The sequence below is a fragment of the Gnatocerus cornutus genome, chromosome 7, assembly GCF_029298725.1.
Source record: "Gnatocerus cornutus isolate USDA-ARS CGAHR chromosome 7, icGnaCorn1.1, whole genome shotgun sequence".
NCBI lineage: Eukaryota > Metazoa > Arthropoda > Insecta > Coleoptera > Tenebrionidae > Gnatocerus > Gnatocerus cornutus.
In genome coordinates, this window is record NC_142239.1 from 1,970,133 (window position 1) to 1,995,266 (window position 25,134).

A 25,134-nucleotide genomic window follows, 5' to 3' on the forward strand; every position below is an offset into this window, starting at 1 on the left:
TTGAGTTTTTGCGGAATTATTCGCGAATTCAATTTTTTTTCAATATAACTGTGATACAAATATCTGAGTTTTTATTTTAAATCAAATGCAAATTGTGTTTAAAATTGGCGAAAAAAACGTTGTTTTATCAAGTTAGTTTTCAAAATTATGGCAGCGCATCGACAAACTACGTTTACACCAAAATTTCACAAGTCACTTCATTCACTCTTATAAAGGTTAATTTTGATTAACACGGGCATGTTGCACTTTATGGACACCAGAAATCGTTAATTTTCATCGACAAAGCGACAATTTCACCAAGTAAGACTTTTGTTACAATCTAAAGCGAGCCAAAAGATAGATGTCATTTGTGACACAAGATGCTGACAGATGGGTGTAAAACGTAGTTCTCAACTTTGACGTATTGAAATTGGAAACTAACTTGATAAAACAGCATTTTGTTCTCAAATTTTGAAGACAATTTGCCTTGAATCTAAAATAACAACTGAGATATTTTTAACACATTTATATTGAAAAAAAATTAAATTAGAGGTTGATATCACAAACCCTCACAATTAACTAAAAATGACATTTTAAGGGCGTCGCGACGCCAACACTATCAGTGATAAAAAAACAAATTTTTGCGTCAGCTTTTAGAGCTTTGTCAACTATGAGCGTTTGCAAATTTTCAAAATTTTGTCTTTAAAATTGAAGGCGATTTTGGGGGTGGACACAAGTGTTGCGGGACCCTGTATACATACAAACAAAATATTAACAATTATGATACAAATCTTAAAACCTAACAGTGAGACGAACGTAACCAAATAAAGACACATAGCAAACAAGCATGCAAATTCAAAACATACAATATGATAAAAATGTCAAAAACATTAAAGTTACTCTTGCACTGCCAAAACGCAGATTTTAGTAATTGCCCGTTTTACCACTCCACTGTTTGTTTTTACACTCACTACCCGCACAAGTTTGTCGCTTCCTGGGTGTAGCTCTTAAATACGCCCCATTTTCCAAGCCAGTGGAGGAAGGTTGTCATCCTTGAGGATCACCAGAGCCCTTAGGAGTAGCTCGTTGTTCTTTACAAATCTCCATTTTCCTCGCTGTTGTAGATGTTGAAAATATTCTGACTATCACTGTTTCCAGAAGTGTTGTTTCAATTTTGAGATGTTCTGCCATTGTCGTAACCTTCTCCGGAACCGAAGTTAATGGACTTCCAATTACGAAATGACCAGGAGTTAAAGGAGCTAGGTCGTTGGGTCGTTGGATAGTGGAGTTAGGAGTCTAGAGTTTAGACATGCCTCAATTTCCGCCAAAAGCGTGTAAAACTGCTCGTATGTTAAACATGCATCTTTTGTCATTTGTTTTAAATGAAACTTAGCCGATTTTACGCCAGCTTTCCATAATCCGCCTATATGTGGAGAACGGCTTGGGATGAAATGTAAAGTAGACTTTAAAAGTCTTGCTAATTTATTTCTTGCACCAACAAAATTAGTCGCGTTGTCAGAGTAAATATTTTGAATGTTGCCTCTGCGGGAGACCATTCGTTTTAGAGCGCCCAAAAATGCTTGCGTCGTGTAATCATACACCAGCTCAATGTGTATCGCCTTAGTCGCCATGCAAATAAATAAGGCGATGTAAGCCTTTAAAGTTTTGTTGGTACGACCAAATCCGTTCTTTATGTTAATCGGTCCAGCATAGTCCACAGCACAATTCAAAAACGGTCGTGCCGTTCGAACTCGCAACATTGGCAAATCTCCCATTAGCTGTTCGATTGACAGCGGTTTTGCTCGAAAACATGTAACGCAATTTCTTACAACTGACCGGACCGCATCTCGCCCGGATAACGGCCAAAATTTTTCTCGAATGGCGGAAAGAGTCAATTGTGCTCCAGCATGTTTTAAAGAAATGTGTGTGTCTAAGATTATTAAATTTGTTACTGGATGTTTTTTGGGTAACACGTATTGGTGTTTTTGCCCCTCTGGTAGATCAGCGTTACGCAATCTGCCGCCAACCCTGATTAACCCCTGTTCGTCCAGAAATGGGTTTAGGGTAATAAGTTTACTTTGATTATCTACCTCAAGACCCTTGGTTAGGTCAGGTCAGGTCAGTTTCGTCAGGTTAGTTGACGAAGTTTATCGAGAAAACTGTTTGATTGAGTTTGCTTAATTACACACCGTGTTGCGTTTTTTAACTCGCCGCATGTCATAATTCTTTTACGTTTATTTGCCTTATTGATTGGGCTAGCGTTGTATCGTCATCTTAAAATCCAAGCAACTACGCAAATTAATTTATTGTATGACGAAAATTTCGTTAACACGTCGTTGTTTGTAGTATTTACGCAATGGGTTCGTTTGATTTCTGGTAACTCAGCCGTTGAAATTTGAAGCTTGTCACTCGGCCAATTTTGTTTTGTTGTTCGAAGAAATTCTGGTCCATTTCACCAAATTTCTGACTTCAGTAATTTTTCTGGAAGCATTCCCTTTGACAGAATGTCTGCTGGGTTCAAAATTTCCGGAACATGCAACCAATTCGCCTCTTTGGAAAGTGTTTGAACTTCGGAGACGCGGTTTGCGACAAAAGTTTTCAACGTATGAGGTTCGTTTGATAGCCACGCGAGAACTACCATTGAATCGCATGCTTCATATGCTGCTTCACAAAAGCTGTGAATTTCCGTTTGAACCGATAAGTCGTTACCTACGACTTTGCGAGGAATTTTGAAATCATTTAATTGGTGAAGTTGATTTTGAAGATTGTGCCATTCAGATAAAAGTTCCGGTGGAACCGGTGAATCCCAAAATAATTTTAATGTCCATAGTTTTTGCATAATTAATTTGGCGAAGACAATTGTAGGATTAATAAACCCTAGTGGATAGAAAAGACTCGCGATTTCGGACAAGAGTTCGCGTTTTGTTAAAGTTTTATGTTTGTTTGGAAGCGGATTTGTTTTCGTGTCTTGCTCCAAATTAAGGTTTAAGATAACGTCGCTGTCAGTATTATTGGTGCGTGGAACTTCCATTTGATTTGAAGCCCCCTATTTGCATAAGTTAAAACCTCCCGTTTTTAAAATAAATGTTAATTGTTTGCGTAATTTTACAGCTTCTTCGGTGGTATTGGTTCCAGTTAATAGATCGTCCATGTAGAAGTCCTTTTTTATCGCATTCGAAGCTTCAGGGAATTGCACCGCGTTATCGCTTGCTAATTGATGTAAACATCGAACCGCTAAAAATGGCGTACACGCAGTTTTATAAGTGACTGTATTCAACTGGTAGTGTTTTAATTCGGCATTAGGGTCATCACGCCATAAAATGGTCTGATAATGTCGATCAGATGGATCAACCAAGATCTGTCTAAACATTTTGGAGATGTCCGCGGTCAACGCTGCTTGGTGAAACCGGAAGCGCATAATTATTGAAAAAAGTTCCAATTGAATAGTTGGACCCGTCATACGTAAATCGTTGAGCGAAAGTCTATTGGTAGATTTTGCGGATGCATTAAAACCGACTCTTAGTTTGGTGGTAATACTGCTTTCTTGTAAACAGGATGGTGACTCAAATTCGATGGGTTGCATGTGGCTCAACAACGCGTACTCGGTCATAAACTTGCCGTAATCCGTTTTCAAACCGGGGTTTTGCCTGAACTTCTTTTCTAAGCTATACAACTTGGAGAGAACACTTTTGTAGGTGTCGCCCGCATTTATGGCTGTTTTCCTGAAGGGTAATTTTACCAAGAATCTGCCTGAAATGTCCCTTTTGTAAGTTGCCGCAAAATGGTACTCGCACATCTGTTCCTCTGGTGTGAAAGGTTTTACCGATGTCGGCACTTCTTCAATTTGCCAAAACTTAGTTAATTGGTTGTCTAAATGACTATTGACTAGATTGCAGGACAATTGTTTATTGCTTTGAGGAATTTTGACCGTACCCGACAAAATCCATCCAAATTTAGTTTCGCGTAAATCTGATTGGTTTTTCCCTAATCTGATTGAACCGGCTAGAATTAACTCCCAAAATTTTTCCGCCCCTATGAGTATATCAATTTGCCGAGATTTATTGAACTCAGGGTCTGCCAATTGCAAATCATCCGGAAGGTTAATAGCGTCTTTTGAAAATGTAAACGCTGGTGTGTTCCTGGTGATTTTATCCAAAATTAAACAATTGAAATCTGTTCGGTATGTGTTAATTCTTGATTTGACGGAAACATTCACACAATAATTGGCAGTTGTGAAATTAGTACTTTCCGGATTGACACCGGAGATTCGAACGTGCGTTTTCGATTTTTTTAACTGTAATCGTTCAGATAGATAGAACAAGAGCCATAACTTAAGGGGGCTGGACCATTTTTTGTGCAAACGGCTCGCTCCCACAAGATGGCTCGGCTCTGGAGCTGTTATTTGGGGCACGGATTTCGGTGTCTCAACATCAATGGGTAGATATACCAGTGTGTTTGAAACATAAAACTTTGCTGTAATACAGTGTGTTATAGAACGTACTCTATTGTAAATAAGCACATCTGCTTCTTTACTGACATCCAAACAGTTTTGAAAGCTCTGCAGTCATGCCGACATACGTTAAGACTTGTCAGTGAATGTCATACAGCACTGCAAAATCTGGCAAGGCGCAATAAGCAAATTGTGCTTTGCTGGATACCAGGACACACGGGGATCGAAGGGAATGAAAGGGCTAACCGATTAGCCAAAAGAGGCTCTGCAAAGGGCTTCTTTGGACCGGAGCCGGCCTCAGCATATAAGTAGGACTGTTTACAGGACACTGTCCCCTTAACAAACACATGCAGATAATCGGTCTCAAAACTGACATGTGTAGAGCGTGTATGGAGGACACGAAAACTCCATTGCACATATTATGCCTCTGTCCAAATTTTACTGAACTGAGTATGGAAAGTACATATGGATTTTCATATTTTGGAACCATCTGAGATTCAGAAAGCACCCATAAAGAGCATCCTGGCGTTTGCAAGGGCAATAGGGCTCTTATAAGTCGCCCCGTAAACGAGGGTTGCACACAATGGGTCAATAGATCTCAGCGTGCGGCTCTTAAAGGGTCTCCTCGGAAAAGGAAAAAAAAATTATATGACTCTTAGTTATTTACAACTGCCCAAGCTCGAAGGCAATACATGCGTATTTGTTTCATTGTTAATATTTTAAATAATTATATTGAAGCTGAGGATATTATTCACAATATCTATTTTCACATACCTAGCAATTGGTCTAGATGGGTGCCTGTTTTTCATATTAAGATTTTTAAACAAAATTATATTAAGTTTTCTCCGATGAATATACTATTGCAGTCTTGCAATGATGCAGATCTTGATTCGTTTCGGTATTACTCAGTGGAAGTTTTTAAGTCTAAGATAAAAACAATGTTGTAATGTAATATTGTGTTCTTTCTGGTCATTTGTTAAATTTATGATTATGTAAAGTGTATTATTATTATTAATTACAATGTCCTACGGGCAAAGACCAAATTACAGGACAAGGGACACAAGTTAAGTAATTGAGGACATCCTGAGATCGTTGCCACAAAGTTTATGATCCCTTCATTACCAAATTCTCGGTAATCCTTTTTGGCAGCTGTCAATCAAAGGTGTTGTTAAAGTTGCATACTTTTCAAAGACTGAATTTTCGGACAGGCTCGTAGACCCTTAAGTTTTCCAAATTTGCATGTTTCAGAAAGGGCGAAGAGAAAACGGCGCCAATTCTGGCGAGTCTTTCAGGTGATCGTTACGGAAAACAATGACGCCCAACTCTGGGAATATCTCTTGCTTAATGTTGATTGTAATATCTTCCTTTCATAGGTCTGAGCCCTTTTGGAACCGTACGTTTTTAAATTGTATTTTAGTACAAATAAAATTAAAAAAAATAGATATGCATACCTATACATAAATGTTTTTCTCACCTCAAGCGCAAATAATGTATTAATACCTTCACACACTCTTCTTTCTGATTTTTATTTGGAAAAACCAAAGATATGTCTTCATCCTCCCCTTCTTCTAAAACTATTTTTAATTCGTCATCCCTTTCCAGCTGGTCATGAAAAGTAAATGAACCTCCTAGAGTAAAAATTATGGAAGTTTTATTAAATCTGACATTATCCCTTGACTAATGTTTATTGTAATATTTGTCTTCCATAGGTCTGAGCTCTTTTGGAACCGTACGTTTTTAAATTGTATTAAGTTTGTCATCATGTTGACGATATTCTTCTAATAGTGTTTTTATATCCATTTTATCCACAACAAAAATGCAGATAACTGGCGTTTTTATTAAATCTGGGACTTTTACATACATTTTTTATTAATATCGATTTTGCCAAAAAAGACATCGATTTTTAATACATAGAGGGTGATTTTTTAAAAACGGCAGGCGTTGTAGAATTTTTATTTATGAACCGATTTCAAAAATTTAAAAAACAAATTAAATGGTTTTTAATTTCCTATAAGCTGATGATTTTAAAATTTTTCTAAATGTTTTAGTATCATTTGGGCGATACTCAACTTTCTTATTTTAAATTGACACCCATATATTTTTTTTCATAATTTAGTAGATATTAATTTTCTTGATTCAGAAATGTGTAATATGTTCTACTTTTACAAAAAATATTTAAAAAAAAAATATAAAGTTCATATTTATGTCTGCCGTTTCACGGAACTGAACCAACTTGGCCTGTCTGGCGTCTGTGGGTAAAACTATCGGTTCACCACGACGGTTTTTGCCCACAGACCTCGGTTTTTCCGACCGTTTTGTTCCAACCGTCGAAACCGTCGTTCAAAACCGTCGTGCAAGAACGAGGTTTGTGGGGCCCTTAACTTGGGGTGCAATTGCATATTAATGTTTTATTACGGTCCAACCGCAGAAAGGGACTGAAGAATTATAAAAACGTCACTCAAATCTTGGATGTCTGGTCTGGTCTGGGCTAGAACAAGCAAGTGGAATCGCGGCTTAAAGGGCCCCACAAACCTTGTTCTTGCACGACGTGTTTGAACGACGGTTTCGACTGTTGGAACGAAACCAAAACAAAATGTGTTCCTTTATTCTGGAGGCGAAACTTAATGGATCGATGGTGGTGTTTATTGTAGTTGGCGTTTCAACTAGGTCTGCAGGAAGTCGTAGCGTTGTTCCGTATACCATTTCGGAAGCTGTGGCTTCGATATCTACTTTTACTTCATTTCTGATTGCCAGCAATATGAGAGGCAAAGCTTCGTTCCAGTTAGAATTGTGACATCTGAGGGATGTTTTAAGTCTCCTGTGGAATCTTTCTACCATACCATTTGCTTGCGGATGGAATGCTGTAGTTCTAATTCTGCTGATGCCCATCAGGTTTCGTAGCTGTGTAAGTAGAGCGGACTCAAATTGGGTTCCTTTGTCGGTAGTAATTTGTACTGGTACACCAAACCTTGAAATCCAATTTGTTACCAATGTCTTGGCACAGGTTTCTGCCGTAATGTTCTTGATCGGAATGGCTTCAGGCCATCTTGAAAATCTATCGATTATCGTCAAAAGGTACTGAAAATCGTCGGATAGTGATAGTGGTCCAACAATATCAATGTGTATGTGCGTGAATCGTGCATCAGGAGTATTAAATGTTCCGATTGGTGTTCTTGTGTGTTTGTTGATTTTCGCTTTTTGACATTGAAGGCAAGTTTTTGTCCAATTTGCAGCGTCTTTCTTCATATTTGGCCAGAAAAACTTCTTCTTAACCAAGTTGACTGTGTTTTTTACTCCTGGATGCGCGTTGTTGTGAGTGAGATTGAACACATTTCTTCTGCAACTCTTTGGTATATACAGTCTTCTGCCGTTAGTTATCTCATATGTTAAAATATCTTCCTGATCTGTGGTAGTTTCTTCGAAGTTGAATTTGCTATTTAGTTTGAGTTCCTCGAGTTCTATGTCGTTCTGTTGTGCTGTAGCTAAATGTTTCGTGTCGAAGTCAGTGGTGTTGATGCACTCAATTCGGGATAAGTAATCAGCGGGACAGTTTTCTTCGCCTTTAATGTGTTGTATGTCTGTTGAGAATTGTGAGATGTAATCGAGTTGTCTGCTTTGTCTTGGGGTGCATTTATCTGGATTTTTTTTAAACGCGAAAATTAAAGGCTTATGATCTAAAAAAATTGTGAATGTTCTGCCTTCGATTAAATGACGGAAATGAACTATCGTTTGGTGAATTGCTAGTAGTTCTCTATCATATGTACTGTATTTTCTCTCTGATGCTGACAATTTTCTCGAGTAAAAAGCAATTGGTTTGTATGCATTTTCTTCTGTTTGTTGAAGAACTCCTCCAATGCTGTTATCAGAGGCGTCGGTTGCGATGCTTAGTTTGCAGTGTGGTTTTGGGTACGAAAGGATTGCTGCGTTGGCAAGATCTTCTTTACATTTCTGAAATGCTGTTATGGCATCTTCACGCGGTGTGATTTTCACGTTTTTCCTGGTGCATCTATTTAACAGACTGTTCAAGGGCTTCTGTGTCTCTGCAGCTTTCGGTAACCACATTCTATAATAATTTACCATACCTAAAAAACGTTGTAACTGCTTGGAGGTTTGAGGAAAAGGTGTTTCTCTGATGATCTTCACTTTTTCTGGTAGTGGTTCAATACCCGTTGCGGAAACTCCAAGAAATTGAATCTCTGGCATGCCGAAAATACACTTATTCGGATTTAGTATTATGCCGTGTTCATTGAAACGTTGCAAAACCGTTCTGATGTGCTGGACATGTTGCTCTGTTGATTTGGAGGCAATTAGTACGTCGTCGATGTAAGTATAGACAAAATCTAGCCCTTGTAAAACTTGGTCCATAAATCTTTGGAAAGATTGCGCTGCGTTGCGAAGACCAAATGGAGTTCTCAGGAATTCGAATGAACCAAATGGGGTGGTGATTGCAGTTTTGGGTATATCGTCTTGATAAACTGGAATTTGATGATATGCTTTAACAAGGTCCAAAGATGAAAATATTGTTGTTCCTCTGAGCGTATGGCTGAAGTCTTGAATATGTGGGATCGGATATCTATCTGGAATTGTCTGTGCGTTCAGAGCGCGGAAATCACCGCAGGGTCGCCACGAACCGCTTTTCTTCGGCACTAAGTGAAGTGGACTTGCCCAAGGTGATGACGATGGTCGAATTATACCATTTTTTAACATTTCTTGGAACTCTTGTTTAGCGATTTTTAGTTTGTCTGGTGGCAAACGTCTTGGTTTGAAATGAACCGGTGGGCCTTTCGTTTCAATATGATGCAAAATGTTATGCTTGGGCTCTTGTACGACACTGGAGGATTTTATAACATTTGGGAATTCTTTCAATAAATCTTGGAATTGTGGATTGTTGCTGAAAACGGCGCGGATGCCCGTATGCGGAGCGTTCTTTATTGGGCACTGAACTTGTAAAGATGTCTTTGTGTCGATCAACTTCTTGTTGTAGATGTCGACTAAGATCTGAAAGTGTTGGAGAAAATCTGCACCAATTATAGGATCTGTTACGTCGGCAATGATAAACTTTCATTGAAATTTTCTTCTCAAACCGATATCTAGCGTAATTGTCTTTTCACCATAAACCGTAATGTTAGAACCACTGGCTGATTGTAATTTGAATCGTTGCCCTATGATTGTTGTATTGTCTTTGAATTTAGCAGGAAGCACACTCCTCATGTCCGACCCAGAGTCAACTAAGAATTTGATTTTTGAAACACGGTCACACACGTACAACCTAAAGTTCTTTGGGTATGTTGCAGAAGTAGCGTTTACTCCTGCGTTCTGTGGTCGTTTTTTTGATATGAACACGGGTGTTGGCATTTCCTAGCGTTGTCGCCGAATTTAGCATGGAAGAAACAGATGTTAGTATTCTTTCGTCCTCTGCTAGAGCTTCTTGGTATATTGTGATAGTTGTTTCGAAAATGGGTACGTCTGTCTTCTTGTAGTGACTGCACTCGGGTCTCTAAGGTATCAATTTTTCTTAGTAAGGTGAGCAATAGTTCGTTAGTTACGTATCCCGAAACATGTGGTGGTGCTGCCCAGTTGGTTGCATGAGAGGTAGATGGCGCCATGGATGGGGGTCGGGGTGGAACGTCATAGTGGGTTGTCGAGTTTTGTATTGGTGTATGTTGTGTTGTATATCCCTCATCTGCCATTGTCGTTGGCTTCTGCCAGTTAAATGGCGCTGCTGTTGCTGCCGTTGTTACGATGGTCGGCGTTGTTTCCAAAACCTTGTCGGCGATGTCTGCCACTTGTTCGAGGGCGTATTGGGTTAAAGATACCAGAGTTGGTTGTAACTGCAACGGCATCTGCTGCAGAAATAGTTCGCGCAGTACACCATCGTTGACGAACTGTCTATCACCCACCAAATTCCTCATATGCCTGAGTAATTGAGATGGCTTTCTGCTGCCCAGTTCCAGTCCGGACAAAAGTTGTTTCAGTTTTTGAGTTTCCGACAATGAGGTCCTGTTTATTATTGTTTCTTTTAAATTTGTGTATGGTCGTGTCGGGTCAGGGGTTTTAATGACATCAAACACTTCTTGCGCGATCTCCTGAGGGAGGACTTTTAACAGGTGTTGGAATTTCGTGTCTTCTCTCGTAATTTTAGGGTTGGCTAAGTAGAAATTTGCCTCGGCCAAGTGGAACCAGATCTCGGGGGTATTTCCCCAAAATAGAGGTAGTGCGATAGTTGCAACTGTCGTCGTTTGTTGATTTGATCCTGTTGGTGGTGGTGTATCGGGCATGATGTGATTCGATGGTTACTAGACCAGACAAGCACTATTATATCGGCACTCTCACAATGGCGGAACTCTTCACTCGCGTCACTTTCGTGTACCGATATTGTCTATGATTTTATCCTTTCCACCAAACAATTAATCACATCGGGGTCACCAGTTTTGGTGGTTAGGATTAAATTAAACTGCGACACTGATAACAAACTATATTATAAAAGAAAACGTTATAATTGGTAATCATGTACAATCGGAATCTAAGAAAAGACAACTGACATTTTTGACAGCGTTTGGGTCAAGACCACCTATCCTAGAGGTTGCCACAACATATTAAAAGGTACTGAGACGTTTTTCAGAACTAGTTTCAAAGAAAACTTATTAACCATGGCAACAATCAAATGAAACATATCGTGTAATCATTTTTGTTTGTAATTGATTCATCCATGAAAATAAAAGATCGAAAGAAATCCTGGATGGTTTTGGATACAGAATAAAAGAACACATCTACGTGGATCGCTATTTGCCTAATTTTGGCATTGCAGTTGTCAACCATTCGACAGCTGTCAGTACAATTCTATCCAAGACTCACAAATTCATTTGCAAGACTGGCTAGATTATAAGCAATAATGATCATACGATGAAAGCTCACTTTACAAAATTTAAAGTAAATGTTTTGTCTAATTCGGCATAGTAACCCATGAATTACACACGGTTTACTGTCATAAAAAGTGGTATACTTTGTTCCTGGTCAACCTATATACAGCGTGTCTAGAACGCTCGTCAGTGAATGTCATACAGCACTGCAAAATTTGGCAAGGCGTAATAAACAAATTGTGCTTTGCTGGATACCAGGACACACGGGGGTCGAAGGGAATGAAAGGGCTAACCGATTAGCCAAAAGAGGCTCTGCAAAGGGCTTCAGAAAAAACAAACTCTTCAGAAAAACCTCCTGAAAGAAGGTATTGAATCACTTCACAGGGAGCTATTTATTTATGGGCTATTTATTGATGGACCAGACTTCAAACGCAGTGAAAAACTATTGAAACTCTGTAGGAAAGATCTCAGAATATTAGTGGAACTGATTACAGGACATTGTTCCCTTAACAAACACATGCAGGCAATCGATCTCAAGACTCACGACATGTGTAGAGCGTGAATGGAGGACACGAAACTCCATTGCACATATTATGCCTCTGTCCAAACTTTACTCAACTGAGGAAGGAACACATGGGTTTTCATATTTTGGAACTATCTGAGATTCAGAAAGCACCCATAAAGAACATACTGCCGTTTGCAAAGACAACAAAGCTTTTATAGGTCGCTCCGTAAACTAGGATCGCACACATTGTGTCAATAGATCTCAGCGTGCGGCTCTTATAGGGTCTCCTCGAAAAAGAAAAAAAAGTTTCAGAACGCTCACACTTCGCTTTAATGGGAAAATTTTCATCAAAATCTGAGTTGATTGCCGTATTGCACAATGTTCAAGCATTATAGTATTCAAGTCAAGCATTTAAAGTTGACCAATTACAGCGCATCTTAGAGCAATTCAAGGAAAAATTTTCGCAAGTAACGTAGCAACAGAATGCTATTTAGCGATTTATGGGCTGTGATTGGCCAACTTAAAGTGCTTATAACTCAAAAACTGTAAAGGCCTGAACATTGTGCAACACGACAATCAATTCAAATCTCCATAAAAAATTTCTTATTAAAAGGAAGTGCGATTGTTTTGGGACATCTGTATACCGCGTGAGAATTAAACTCTTCGCAAAGTTGCATTTTTTGATTTTGGATGTTTGGATCTCCACCCACTGACCACTTTAATCCGAAAATGTTGCTAGTGCACGTGCCATCGGCACTGTTACTATTTTCTCAATGCGGTTGGTGTGAAAAAGCTGACAATGGATCTTCAGTCAGAATAGTCTTGCAATTTTAAAAAATATTGGTACGCTACTGAAAAAGTCACCAAACATACGGAGAGGAAGAAAAACATGGATTTTGACAAACAAAGAAAAGAGTAAGATTCAAGTGAAAGAAATATCTTAGTTAATAAAAATTCAAGGTGTACGTACCTAACTAAATTGGATGAATGGAGAAATGTTCCAAAGTATTGAAGAAATATAAATGGAAGCAGTAGAAAATTACATTACAAAGGGGCAAATAGATTGTTGAGAACACCAAAAGAATATGAAGCTCAGAACTGGTTAACAAAATATGGACAGCCCTGACGACAAGTAAGAAAAGAAAGAGGAACACGCTAAGCAACCTGTGGCATTGTAGCAAATACGATTATGTTTAAGATTTGGACAGAGGCCAAAAGGTTGACAATGAGTCGAAAGGAGTAAAAGAAGATCATGGCAGTCCGAGAGAAGACTGCGCTCTTTTTTTACACTCTGACGAGGAACAAAATCAAATTACTACTAAGATGGCCCCTTGAGAACACAGCTACTTTTTAAGGAAAACACCCCGATTTTCAAGGGTTAACAGAAAAGCAGGAAAATCGTGAAGACTCCCGTTTTTAAGATATATTTTAAAATTAACATTTTTTAAAGAATTTGCCCGAGTTTTCGAACTCACCCTTTTTTTAAAAAGTCAAAATTCGGACAAAGTCCTCATGAGTGAAGCGAATTTTAAGAAATATATCCTGTTTTATCAAACTTGAATACGGTTTCGGCCAAGAAAAGTTACCATTTAAAAACACTTAAAATTCGACTTTTAACCCTGTTTTTTCTGTTGGGGGCATTTCAACACACATGAATACGGTTTTGGCCATGCAAGTTCTAACAAGCCCTCATGAGCAAACCGAATTCACCGTCTTGTCTTGTTTTTTTAAAGTATATTTTAAAATGAACATTTTTCAAAGATTTTATACTGTTTAGAATTTTGTACTAGTAGGCCTCCTCAGAACACAACACATTTTTAAAGCTTTTACCCCAGTTTTCAAAGTAACTTGTGAAAAAATTAAATTTTTAAAGAATTTGCTCGGTTTTTCAAAATCCCCCTTTTCAAAAAAAGTCAACATTTCAAGGAAAATACATCGTTTTTTCAAACAAGAATACAGTTTGGTCCAAACAAATTTTTCTTTTAAAAACACTTAAAATTAACATTTTTCAAAGATTTTACCCTGTTTTGAATTTTATACTAGAAGGCCCCTCGAAACACTTTGTTTTTTTGATGATTTGGCCTTGTCTAAATAAGGTAAAACGCATGCTATAGAAACTTATGTAGATGGGTATGTTAAGCACAACAGTTCAAATTTCGCTTCGCTCATGAGGGCTTCGCCCGAATTTAATGATTCTAGAAATCAACCCATTGAACAAGTTTTTAATCAATTTCAAATATTGATAAATTTTGCTGATGGGGTAAAACAGTCTGTCTGTAAAATTGATGTGAAAACTATTTGTTAATGAAAAATAGATGAATATAAACTTTATTTAAAAGAATTATGTGAGTTGGAAAATTCGGTGTACAGGGTGGCCCATCTAAGACTTTCGGGCTCAATATCTTTGTCATTTATGAACGGATTTTTCTAAAATTTAAAATATAATTTCTTGAATAGGTAAGGGTGATGTGACATTACCAGCGTCATCCTTGTCTTAAAAATGTTAATTTTACTTGTCTTATTTTAAATTTTAATTAGTTAAGATTTATGTCATTTTATAAAACATCAATAATTATCCGAGTGTGCCAAAACTCAACCGTCAAGCTAGTCAAGTTGCCGAGAAAAAGAGAAAAAAGACCCTCAACATTTCCAAAAGATGCAAAATCATAGTCGGCTATGAAAAAAATAATTTCCCACGCCCAATTTTGGACATCCCTGCGTTCGGTCTGTCAATAATCGCTGACGTCAGTGACGTTCTTGACATTTGTAATATTTCTCATTTGAGGTTATGTTTACTTTTGAGCATGATGATGAAAATCATTGATTTAAACTTGCGCAGAACGATTTATCTCGATATTTTGAAATTGGAAACTAATCACAATGCATCAGGCAACGTTTTGGTGCAAAAAATGCGTAGGCACAAGGAAATGTGAGTAAAAAAACTTGTTGAAAGTTGGTTATCACCAGAAAAATGATTGCAGATTGGTTTGCTATGAGGTGCAACTAGAATTCACGACTTCTTTAGAAATGTCACTGGTTTATTGGAAATGGAAATTCACTGACACGTATGCAGTGAAGCGATTTGACTCATTTATGATTGCATTTACGTTAAAACAGTTATTTCAATTATGATGGAGACAGAATTAGCTGATTTCATCCTTTTTCGGCAAACTTCTTTACTGCGCCTATAAAATGTATGGTACTAGATACTTTTAACATTTTTCTTTTGTTTAATAATGTCATTAATCCAAAGTAGATTAAGCTCGAAGCTCCAATATGTGAACTGCCGTAGTCAAGAAGTCAAAATTGGTTCACAATACGTATGAAATCTAGGACACGTAGTGCTGCTATCGAAAAATGCTGGTGCAGTCGGTATAGTTAGTATGCAAAAGTAACGAAGAATGCTGTATCGTTGAGTAGCTTAGAACCTACAAGAGCAACGGCAAAGACCAGCTTACCCATGTCAAAACGCAGAACGATTTATCCCGATCTTTTGAAATTGAAAACTAATCACAATGCATCAGACAGCGTTTTGGTGCAAAAATTTCATAGGCACAAGGAAATGTGAGCGAAAAACTTGTTGAAAGTTGGTCGTCCAGAAAAATGATTGCAGAATGGTTCGTTATGAGGTGCAACTAGTATTCACGACTTCTTTAGCACTGTCACAGGTTTATTGGAAATGGAAATTCAGTGACACGTATGCAGTGAAGCGATTTGACTCATTTATGATTGCATTTGCGTTAAAACAGTACTCTCATTTATGATGGAGACAGAATTAGATGATCACAATACTTTACTTTGATTAACAAATAATTTGTTACAAGGTATTTTATTGTAAGGTACAAAGTTTTAACAGTGAATAAACTATACCAGTGACAATTATAGCAATGTAACACCATATTTTCTACAATAGTAATGAACGAATGTACAAAAATTTACAAATGTATCAGATATTTACACTGTTACAACATGTCTCTGTACTTTGGACATTTATAACAAGTGCAAATAATGCTGGAATATTGTAAGCGTTTGGTCACTGCCATTTTGCTTGTTGGCGATGCGATGAGATTTGGCTTTTTTTTACTAGCAACTCATTTCTTGAACTTCCTTGTAACGAAATGGACACAAACAATTAGGGGCAGCATAAGTTTTTGGATATGTTCTGTGATGGCGAAGAATGAATTTGAAGCCCCTTGGTCCGAGCAAATCGCTTGTCGCTTTCAACTGGAACAATTGCTTCGATGATACTAGTCATTTTCCTTCGCTGAACACTTACCATGTAATGTTGCGGCGACTCTTCATCGAATTCATCAACAAGCAGGGTTTTGCACTTTTAGCAGCTTGGTTACTGTCCGTCAAACATATCCACCCATGTTAGAAGAATCCAAGTGGCATAGTCGTTCATGGTGGTCAACAACACCGTCCAGAACGTTCTGCAATCGTTCTTAATGCTTGCAGCAGGGTACGATAGGGTGTCAATAAGAGTCCTTTACATGTTTTCATCTTTTGGCGGTTCATTGAGAAAAAACAGGTTCAATATTGAAAGTAACAGTCCGTGTTGAAGTACTGCATCATTTTCAGTGTGTTGCTTTCAGTCTTGTTCGTCTTTTTTCACTCGTCCAAGTTATTAATTGGTTGTTTAAAGAATTATCCCATTGAAAGAGTCGACCGACGATACTTTGTTAGAAATATCATGTGTGCAATTTTCATTAGAACGCAGTTATAAATGATGTTCATTGTCATTTTGTTTCATTTTTTTCTTGCACTACTTCTTTGACTCGTTATTCTTTCTTAGTGAGAAATTGTCTTGATACCGTGCAAGCACATTTTTTATATGATAATAGAGGGGGTATAGTGGTCCTAGATCGTTAGGTAGTTCGCAAGGTTTGTTGAAGCAACAAATACAAGTCGCAACATCATGCACCATATTCAGTTCGAAAACACGAATCTGAAATATCAGATGTAAACAGTGTTCCTACAATTTGCAATGACCTTAGAAAATGTAACTCACTATTATGCGTTTTTGGTGATCCAAAACCGCTTAGTTGTCGGTAAGTACATGTATCTGATTTCTATATTACTTATACGTCTTGGTATCATTAGTTGGTTTCCTATTCAAAGTTTCATTTGCTAATCTTTCGAAACGGAATATTAATGGTACTGTACGACCAATTTGGACTTGAAAAAACTTTCTTGATAACACCTTTTAGCATGGCGGTCTTGAAAGTGTGCAGAATTGTGCCTACATTTGTCGATTCGACTTTGTTTCTACAAATCATAATTGAAACATACGAATTTATTAGTCGCATAGCCACTAAATACCACAAAACTCCGTTTTGACATGGGTAAGCTTGTCTTTGCCGTTGCTCCTGTAGGTTCTAAGCCACTCAACGATACAGCATTCTTCGTTACTTTTGCATACCAACTATACCGACTGCACCAGCATTTTTCGATAGCAGCACTACGTCCTAGATTTCATACGTATTGTGAACCAATTTTGACTTTTTGACTACGGCAGTTCACATATTGGAGCTTCGAGCTTAATCTACTTTGGATTAATGACATTATTAAACAAAAGAAAAATGTTAAAAGTATCTAGTACCATACATTTTATAGGCGCGGTAAAGAAGTTTGCCGAAAAAGGATGAAATCAGCTAATTCTGTCTCCATCATAATTGAAATAACTGTTTTAACGTAAATGCAATCATAAATGAGTCAAATCGCTTCACTGCATACGTGTCAGTGAATTTCCATTTCCAATAAACCAGTGACATTTCTAAAGAAGTCGTGAATTCTAGTTGCACCTCATAGCAAACCAATCTGCAATCATTTTTCTGGTGATAACCAACTTTCAACAAGTTTTTTTACTCACATTTCCTTGTGCCTACGCATTTTTTGCACCAAAACGTTGTCTGATACATTGTGATTAGTTTCCAATTTCAAAAGATCGAGATAAATCGTTCTGCGCAAGTTTAAATCAATGATTTTCATCATCATGCTCAAAAGTAAACATAACCTCAAATGAGAAATATTACAAATGTCAAGAACGTCACTGACGTCAGCGATTATTGACAGACCGAACGCAGGGATGTCCAAAATTGGGCGTGGGAAATTATTTTTTTCATAGCCGACTATGATTTTGCATCTTTTGGAAATGTTGAGGGTCTTTTTTCTCTTTTTCTCGGCAACTTGACTAGCTAGACGGTTAAGTTTTGGCACACTCGGATAATTATTGATGTTTTATAAAATGACATAAATCTTAACTAATTAAAATTTAAAATAAGACAAGTAAAATTAACATTTTTAAGACAAGGATGACGCTGGTAATGTCACATCATCCTTACCTATTCAAGAAATTATATTTAAAATTTTTTTAAAATCCGTTCATAAATGACAAAGATATTGAGCCCGAAAGTCTTAGATGGGCCACCCTGTATATATAAGGGTGGCCCACCTAAGACTTTCGGGCTCAATATCTTTGTCATTTATGAACGGATTTTTCCAAAATTTTAAATATAATTTCTTGAATAGGTAAGGATGATGTGACATTACCAGCGTCATCCTTGTCTTAAAAATGTTAATTTTACTTGTCTTATTTTAAATTTTAATTAGTTAAGATTTATGTCATTTTATAGAACATCAATATTTATGCGAGTGTGCCAAAACTCAACCGTCTAGCTAGTCAAGTTGCCGAGAAAAAGAGAAAAAAGACCCTCAACATTTCCAAAAGATGCAAAATCATAGTCGACTATGAAAAAATTAATTTCCCACGCCCCATTTTGGACATCCCTGCGTTCGGTCTGTCAATAATCGCTGACGTCAGTGATGTTCTTGACATTTGTAATATTTTTCATTTGAGGTTATGATTACTTTTGAGCATGATGGTGAAAATCATTGATTTAAACTTGCGCAGAACGATTTATCTCGATCTTTTGAAATTGGAAACTAATCACAATGCATCAGGCAACGTTTTGGTGCAAAAAATGCGTAGGCACAAGGAAATGTGAGTAAAAAACTTATTGAAAGTTGGTTATCACCAGAAAAATGATTGCAGAATGGTTCGCTATGAGGTGCAACTAGAATTCACGACTTCTTTAGAAATGTCACTGGTTTATTGGAAATGGAAATTCAGTATGCAGTGAAGCGATTTGACTCATTTATGATTGCATTTACGTTAAACCAGTTATTTCACTTATGATGAAGACAGAATTAGATGATTTCATCCTTTTTCAGCAAACTTCTTTACTGCGCCTATAAAATGTATGGTACTAGATAGTTTTAACATTTTTCTTTTGTTTAATAATGTCATTAATCCAAAGTAGATTAAGCTCGAAGCTCCAATATGTGAACTGCCGTAGTCAAAAAGTCAAAATTGGTTCATAATACATATGAAATCTAGGACGTAGTGCTGCTATCGAAAAATGCTGGTGCAGAATTGAGCTATGTGCCATTTGTGCGCATTAGCTTGTACCTACATGAGTGTTTGAATCACTTGATTCTCAAATGAATGTCGGTAAAGTTGGTATGCAAAAGTAACGAAGAATGCTGTATCGTTGAGTGGCCCAGTACCTACAAGACCAACGACAAAGACAAGTTTACCCATGTCAAAACGGAGTTTTATGGTATTTAGTGCCTATACGACTAATAAATTCGTATGTTTCAATTATGATTTGTAGAAACAAGGTCGAATCGACAAATGTAGGCACAATTCTGCACACTTTTAAGACCGCCATGCTAAAAGGTGTTATTAAGAAAGTTTCTTCAAGTCCAAATTAACCGTACAGTATCATTATTATTTCGTTTCGAAAAATTGGCAAATGAAACTTTGAATAGGAAATCAACTAATGATACCAAGACGTATAAGTAATATGGAAATCAGATACATGTACTTGCCTACAACTACGCGCTTTTGGATCACCAAAAACGCATGATAGTGTGTTACATTTTCTACGGTCATTGCAAATTGTAGGAAAATACTGTTTACATCTGATATTTCAGATTCGTGCTTTCGAACCGAATATGCTGCATGATGTTGCGAGTTGTATTTGTTCCTTCAACAACCCTGCGATCTACCTAACGATCTAGGACCACTATTATGATATGGAAAATGTGCTTGCACGGTATCATGACGATTTCTTACTAAGAAAGAATAACGAGTCAAAGAAATAGTGCAAGAAAGAAATGAAACAAAATGACAACGAACATCATCTATACCTACGTTCCAATGAAAATTGCAAACATGATATTTCTATCAAAGTATCGTCGGCCGACTCTTTCTATGGGACAATTCTTTAAACGAACATTAACTTTAGGGCATTGAAACATTCATTAATAACTTGGACGAGTGAAAAAAAGACGAACAAGACTGAAACACACTGAACGGACACACTGAAAATGATGCAGTACTTCAACACGGACTGTTACTTTAAATGTAGAACCTGTTCTTTCTCATTGAACCGCCAAAAGATGCAAATATGAAAGGGACTTTCATTGACACCCTATCGCACCCTGTTGCAAGCATTAAGAACGATTGCAGAACGTTTTGGACGGTGTTGTTGACCACCATGAACGACTATGCCACTTGGATTCTTCTAACATGGGTGGATATGTTTGACGGACAGTAACCAAGCTGCTAAAAGTGCAAAACCCTGCTTGATGAATTCGATGAAGAGTCGCCGCAACATGATATGGTAAGTGTTCAGCAAAGGCAAGTGACTAGTACCATCGAAGCAATTGTTCCAGTTGAAAGCGACAAGCGATTTGCTCGGACCAAGGGACCGCAAATTCATTCTTCACCATCACAGAAGATATTCAAAAACTTATGCTGCCCCTAATTGTTTGTGTCCATTTCGTTACAAGAAAGTAAAAAGAAAAGCCATATCTCATCGCATCGCCAACAAGCAAAATGGTAGTGACCAAACGCTTACAATATTCCAGCATTATTTGCACTTGTTATAATTGTTCAAAGTACAGAGACATGTTGTAACAGTGTAAATATCTGATACATTTGTAAATTTTTGTACATTCGGTCATTACTATTGTAGAAAATATGGTGTTACATTGCTATAATTGTCACTGGTATAGTTTATTCACTGTCAAAACTTTTTACTCTACAATAAAATACTTTGTAACAAATTATTTGTTAATCAAAGTAAATCAAAGTAAAGTAGTTTCCTGAAAAAGGACGAAATCTTGTGATCGTCTAATTCTGTCTCCATCATAAATGAGATTACTGTTTTAACGCAAATGCAATCATAAATGAGACAAATCGCTTCACTGCATACGTGTCACTGAATTTCCATTTCCAATAAACCTGTGACAGTCCTAAAGAAGTCGTGAATACTAGTTGCACATCATAACGAACCATTCTGCAATCATTTTTCTGGTGACGACCAACTTTCAACAAGTTTTTCGCTCACATTTCCTTGTGCCTATGAAATTTTTGCACTAAAACGCTGTCTGATGCATTGTGATTAGTTTTCAATTTCAAAAGATCGGGATAAATCGTTCTGCGCAAGTTTAAATGAATGATATTCATCATCATGCTTGAAAGTAAACATAACCTCAAACGAGAAATATCACAAATGTCGAAAAACGATGCTCGGTTCAATGCATTGTGATTAGTTACTAAAAGATCGAGATAAAAAATCGTGAATGTGCATGATTAAATCAATAGTCCTCATCATAATGCTCAAAAATAAACATAACCTCAAATGAATGTCACAAATGTCATGAATGTCACGGATTCATCAACAAGTCAGGGATGTCCAAAATCTAAACTCGCTGTAGAAGTCAATTGTTTCATAGCCGACTATCAGTTTGTATCTTTTGAAAATGTTGAGGTCCTTTTTTGTCTTTTTCTCGGCAACTTGACTTGCTAGACGGTTGATTTTTGGCGCACGCGTATAATTATTGCTGTTTTATAAAATGACACAACTTTTAACTAATTAAAATTTAAAATAAGACAAGTAAAATTAACATTTTTAAGACAAGGATGACGCTGGTAATGTCACATCATCCTTACCTATTCAAGAAATTATATTTTAAATTTTGGAAAAATCCGTTCATAAATAACAAAGATATTGAGCCCGAAAGTCTTAGATGGGCCACCCTGTATTTATTTTATTAAAAAAACATTTAAGTAAGGATGTTTGATAGATTAATCCAAGAGTTGTGCTTATCATCCATTTGCCACCATTTCACATAAGCCTTTTTACCTTTCCTGCGAAGTATTTTTTCAACCAAGTGTACACCGTGTAATGAAGGTGGTACTAATTGTAATTCTTGCTCGTAAAAACTCCCGGCTATGTTTTCATTAAACATGTCGCGTAATAAATATGTACGTGGGTAGGTGTTGTTTACCTTATAAACGGTAAAGACCTCATTTGAATATTTTGGTAAGTAACCCTTTTGAAAAATCGACCTATATTTGCTAATTCTAACGACATCATTCAGGTGAAAGCGAGGTGTTTTAGGGTCGACAGTTTTTAATTTATCGTATACATTATGTAAGATGTTTTTAGCATTTCTTTTATTAACTTTTCGGGGCTCCATTTGAATCGTTCTGTGTTTGGTAGCATTGTATTTTTCCACTATTGAATCTAAAATATCTATCCATTTATAGTTGCCTCTATAGCTGAATTCTTTCCATAATTTATTTTTTAATGTGCGGTTAACTCTTTCTACAATACTGGCTTTTAAATTTGAGAATGTACGATAGTGTTGTATTCCATGCTTTTCCATTAAAGCTTGAAAATGTGTATTTAAAAATTCTTTTCCATCATCAGATTGAATTTTTGAAACGGGATATTTTATTCTATCCAAAATGGTACTCATCGCTTTGGTTACTTCAAGACCAGTTTTAGTTTTTAGGGGGATACAATCAACAGATTTTGAAAACACATTTATGTATACTAAAATGTAATTATATCCTTTATTGGTTTTTGAATAATCACGCATATCAATGAGATCAACTTGACCCAAATCTGTTAAGCCTTTAATTATTACATGTCTACGAGGATAATGGACCCTGGCTGGTTTGTGTAATAAATTAACCAATTGTCTCTTGAGACTTGTATTGTTGACCTCCTTTTTGCGCTGTTTTGGAGTGGGTTTCTTCATTTAAAAGTTCCAGTCGTATGAGTAGTTCGAAAAATAACGTAGTGTCCTGCGTGGCCGAAACTTGTCTGAACCAAATCAAATCTCCTTTGTTTAAAATTGATCCTTTCTTCAAATTTGCTTTTGTGTTGTGCACGACTTCAACTCCAGATGGTTTGCAAGTATAATTTATCACTGTGGCTTTATCGTAAGGAAAAATGTAATGTTGTGATTTATGCGGAAACAATTTATAAATAATTTCTGAGTCTTCACGGGTTGCATATAAATGTATGTGGGTTGTTGAATAAAGTTTTTCTGATGGTTGTAAAACTTTTGTAGAGTTTTTCTCAAACAATCGTTCAAACTGATGTTCCGAAATGTGATTGTAGAATTTATCTATCGTCATGGTAGCTGGTATACTAAACAATTTTCCATTACTGATCCATTAATATATTATTTTTGCTTCGCGTAACTCATCGATAATTTCATTAATCTCATTCGTGTGATTGGTATTTCCAGCTTTTTTCGATGCCATCAAGAGTCGTAAGCGATTTACCAATTTGTTAGGGTTTTTCCACGGTACAAATTCGACATTTTTTTTCAAATCATCCAGACGCATTCCTTTACCTCTGCGTACCGGTGTTTCATGATATATCGTTGACACGCTACCACTACGGGGACGTGATTGAATAATATTTTTATACTTGTATCCAACATTGCCACTAATCTGTGATGTGGGATCGTAATTCTTTCTATTAGCATTTGTGGCTTGAACAATAGAGATGTAATGATTATGATCTAATATTGTGTATCCATGTGGAATCTTTTTAAACAATAATTCCATTAATCCAACTGTTTGTGGAAATTTGAGTCCTTTGACGTAAATCATAGTATCATCAAAATCAATCTCAGAGTCACCAATATAACATTTAGCCAATTCATGATCAAAGCGTACTCCATATTTATGATCAAACGCATCTTCAGTGTCTGTAATCATTTGTTCAATATAGTCTCTAGCTAGACCACTCCACTGATCTAAAAACTCTTGAAATTTCTTGGAATTTTGCAATGTTAGTACTTGGCTTTTTAATTCATCGATACTTGGGGATTCAGGTGAGTCAGGTTTAAATTCGGTCACTGGAACACTTTTTAAAAATTCCGGAGTTTTAGAGGTCGTTTGTTGTTGTTGTTTAATCGGTACGGCGGGTGTGGATGTAGTGAAAGATGTCGGTAATTCGGTTTTAACCATTGGTTTTTCTCGTTTGAGTTCAGTTAATAAACTGTGAATGGGGTCAGTAATTGGTTGATATTGACGTTGTATTTTAGACTGAGACATAACTATATCAGTATTAAGGGATCGTAACTTTTGTTTAACATTGCGTCTTGCTTTGTCTAACGCGAGAGCGGTATGTTTATCCATATTGCAACGACTACACTGAGTTGAAAATGCTTTTCAGGGATTAATAAATGTATCAAACTTTTGTCTATAACGACCTTTCATCACATCACTTTCTTTATCAATCACAAGAAAACTAAACGGTTCGATCCAACACTTTTGCGCCATTTTTTTAAACTGAATAAATGATAAACCTGTTTGATTCCCGTGATCATTATATATATGTTTTAAATTTGTTTCATCTTGGGGGAAAATCACTAGAAAATTCGCATTATCTCGAATAATCTGTTTTGGAATTGCCGAATATGTTTGAGCTAAATAGAATGGATCCAAGTTATAATGTCTACCATATGCAAAGTAGTCGCGAATAATATTTTGATTACTTGTAAGAACATCATCAAATATAACAACACTATAAGGTTCAGCTTCTTGTGGTGGTATGATGTCTTCATGATTCTCGTACTCGATGTATCCAATTTCAGGAATTGCTTCAAAGACCTTTTTTAAAAACTGATACTTGGGTTGATTAATAGTCTTACTATATAAATAAATATTACGATAGCGTAGACCATTATTTTCTGTTAAAAGACTAATTAAAGCATTAGTCTTTCCTGAACCGGATTTTCCAATAATTAATCCTCTTTTGGAATTGGCACCAATTAGAGCACTATGTCGTATAAAAGAAGGAATATCACACACATAATCATGGTTAACAACTTTTAATTTTTCCTTTTGTTTTACAAGCTCCATTCTTACGACTAACTATATACAAAGTAAACATATTAATTTATACAGATTTTAATGCTAATTCTAGAAAGGTGTCAAACCTAATTTGACGATCTATATC

At 36.7% G+C, this 25,134-nt stretch overlaps 3 protein-coding genes across 3 annotated transcripts; 1 reads left to right on the forward strand and 2 right to left on the reverse strand.

Moving 5' to 3' along the window:
* Positions 1 to 1,026: 1,026 nt before the first annotated feature.
* Positions 1,027 to 1,754, reverse strand: LOC148170642 (uncharacterized). Its single transcript, XM_088042200.1, has 2 exons — positions 1,383 to 1,754; positions 1,027 to 1,275 (listed from the first exon to the last, which is right to left on the reverse strand). The coding sequence occupies exons 1-2, from the start codon at positions 1,752 to 1,754 to the stop codon at positions 1,027 to 1,029; spliced, it is 621 nt and encodes a 206-aa protein (XP_087898326.1).
* A 677-nt stretch (positions 1,755 to 2,431) lies between these two features.
* LOC148170643 (uncharacterized) lies at positions 2,432 to 4,547 on the reverse strand. Its single transcript, XM_088042201.1, has 3 exons — positions 4,517 to 4,547; positions 3,089 to 4,452; positions 2,432 to 3,025 (listed from the first exon to the last, which is right to left on the reverse strand). The coding sequence occupies exons 1-3, from the start codon at positions 4,545 to 4,547 to the stop codon at positions 2,432 to 2,434; spliced, it is 1,989 nt and encodes a 662-aa protein (XP_087898327.1).
* Positions 4,548 to 13,961: 9,414 nt separating this feature from the next.
* On the forward strand, positions 13,962 to 15,152 carry LOC148170644 (uncharacterized). Its single transcript, XM_088042202.1, has 4 exons — positions 13,962 to 14,062; positions 14,134 to 14,139; positions 14,376 to 14,723; positions 14,776 to 15,152. Exons 1-4 carry the CDS (start codon positions 13,962 to 13,964, stop codon positions 14,924 to 14,926), a joined length of 606 nt encoding a protein of 201 aa, XP_087898328.1. The 3' UTR covers positions 14,927 to 15,152.
* The last annotated feature ends 9,982 nt before the right edge of the window (positions 15,153 to 25,134 follow it).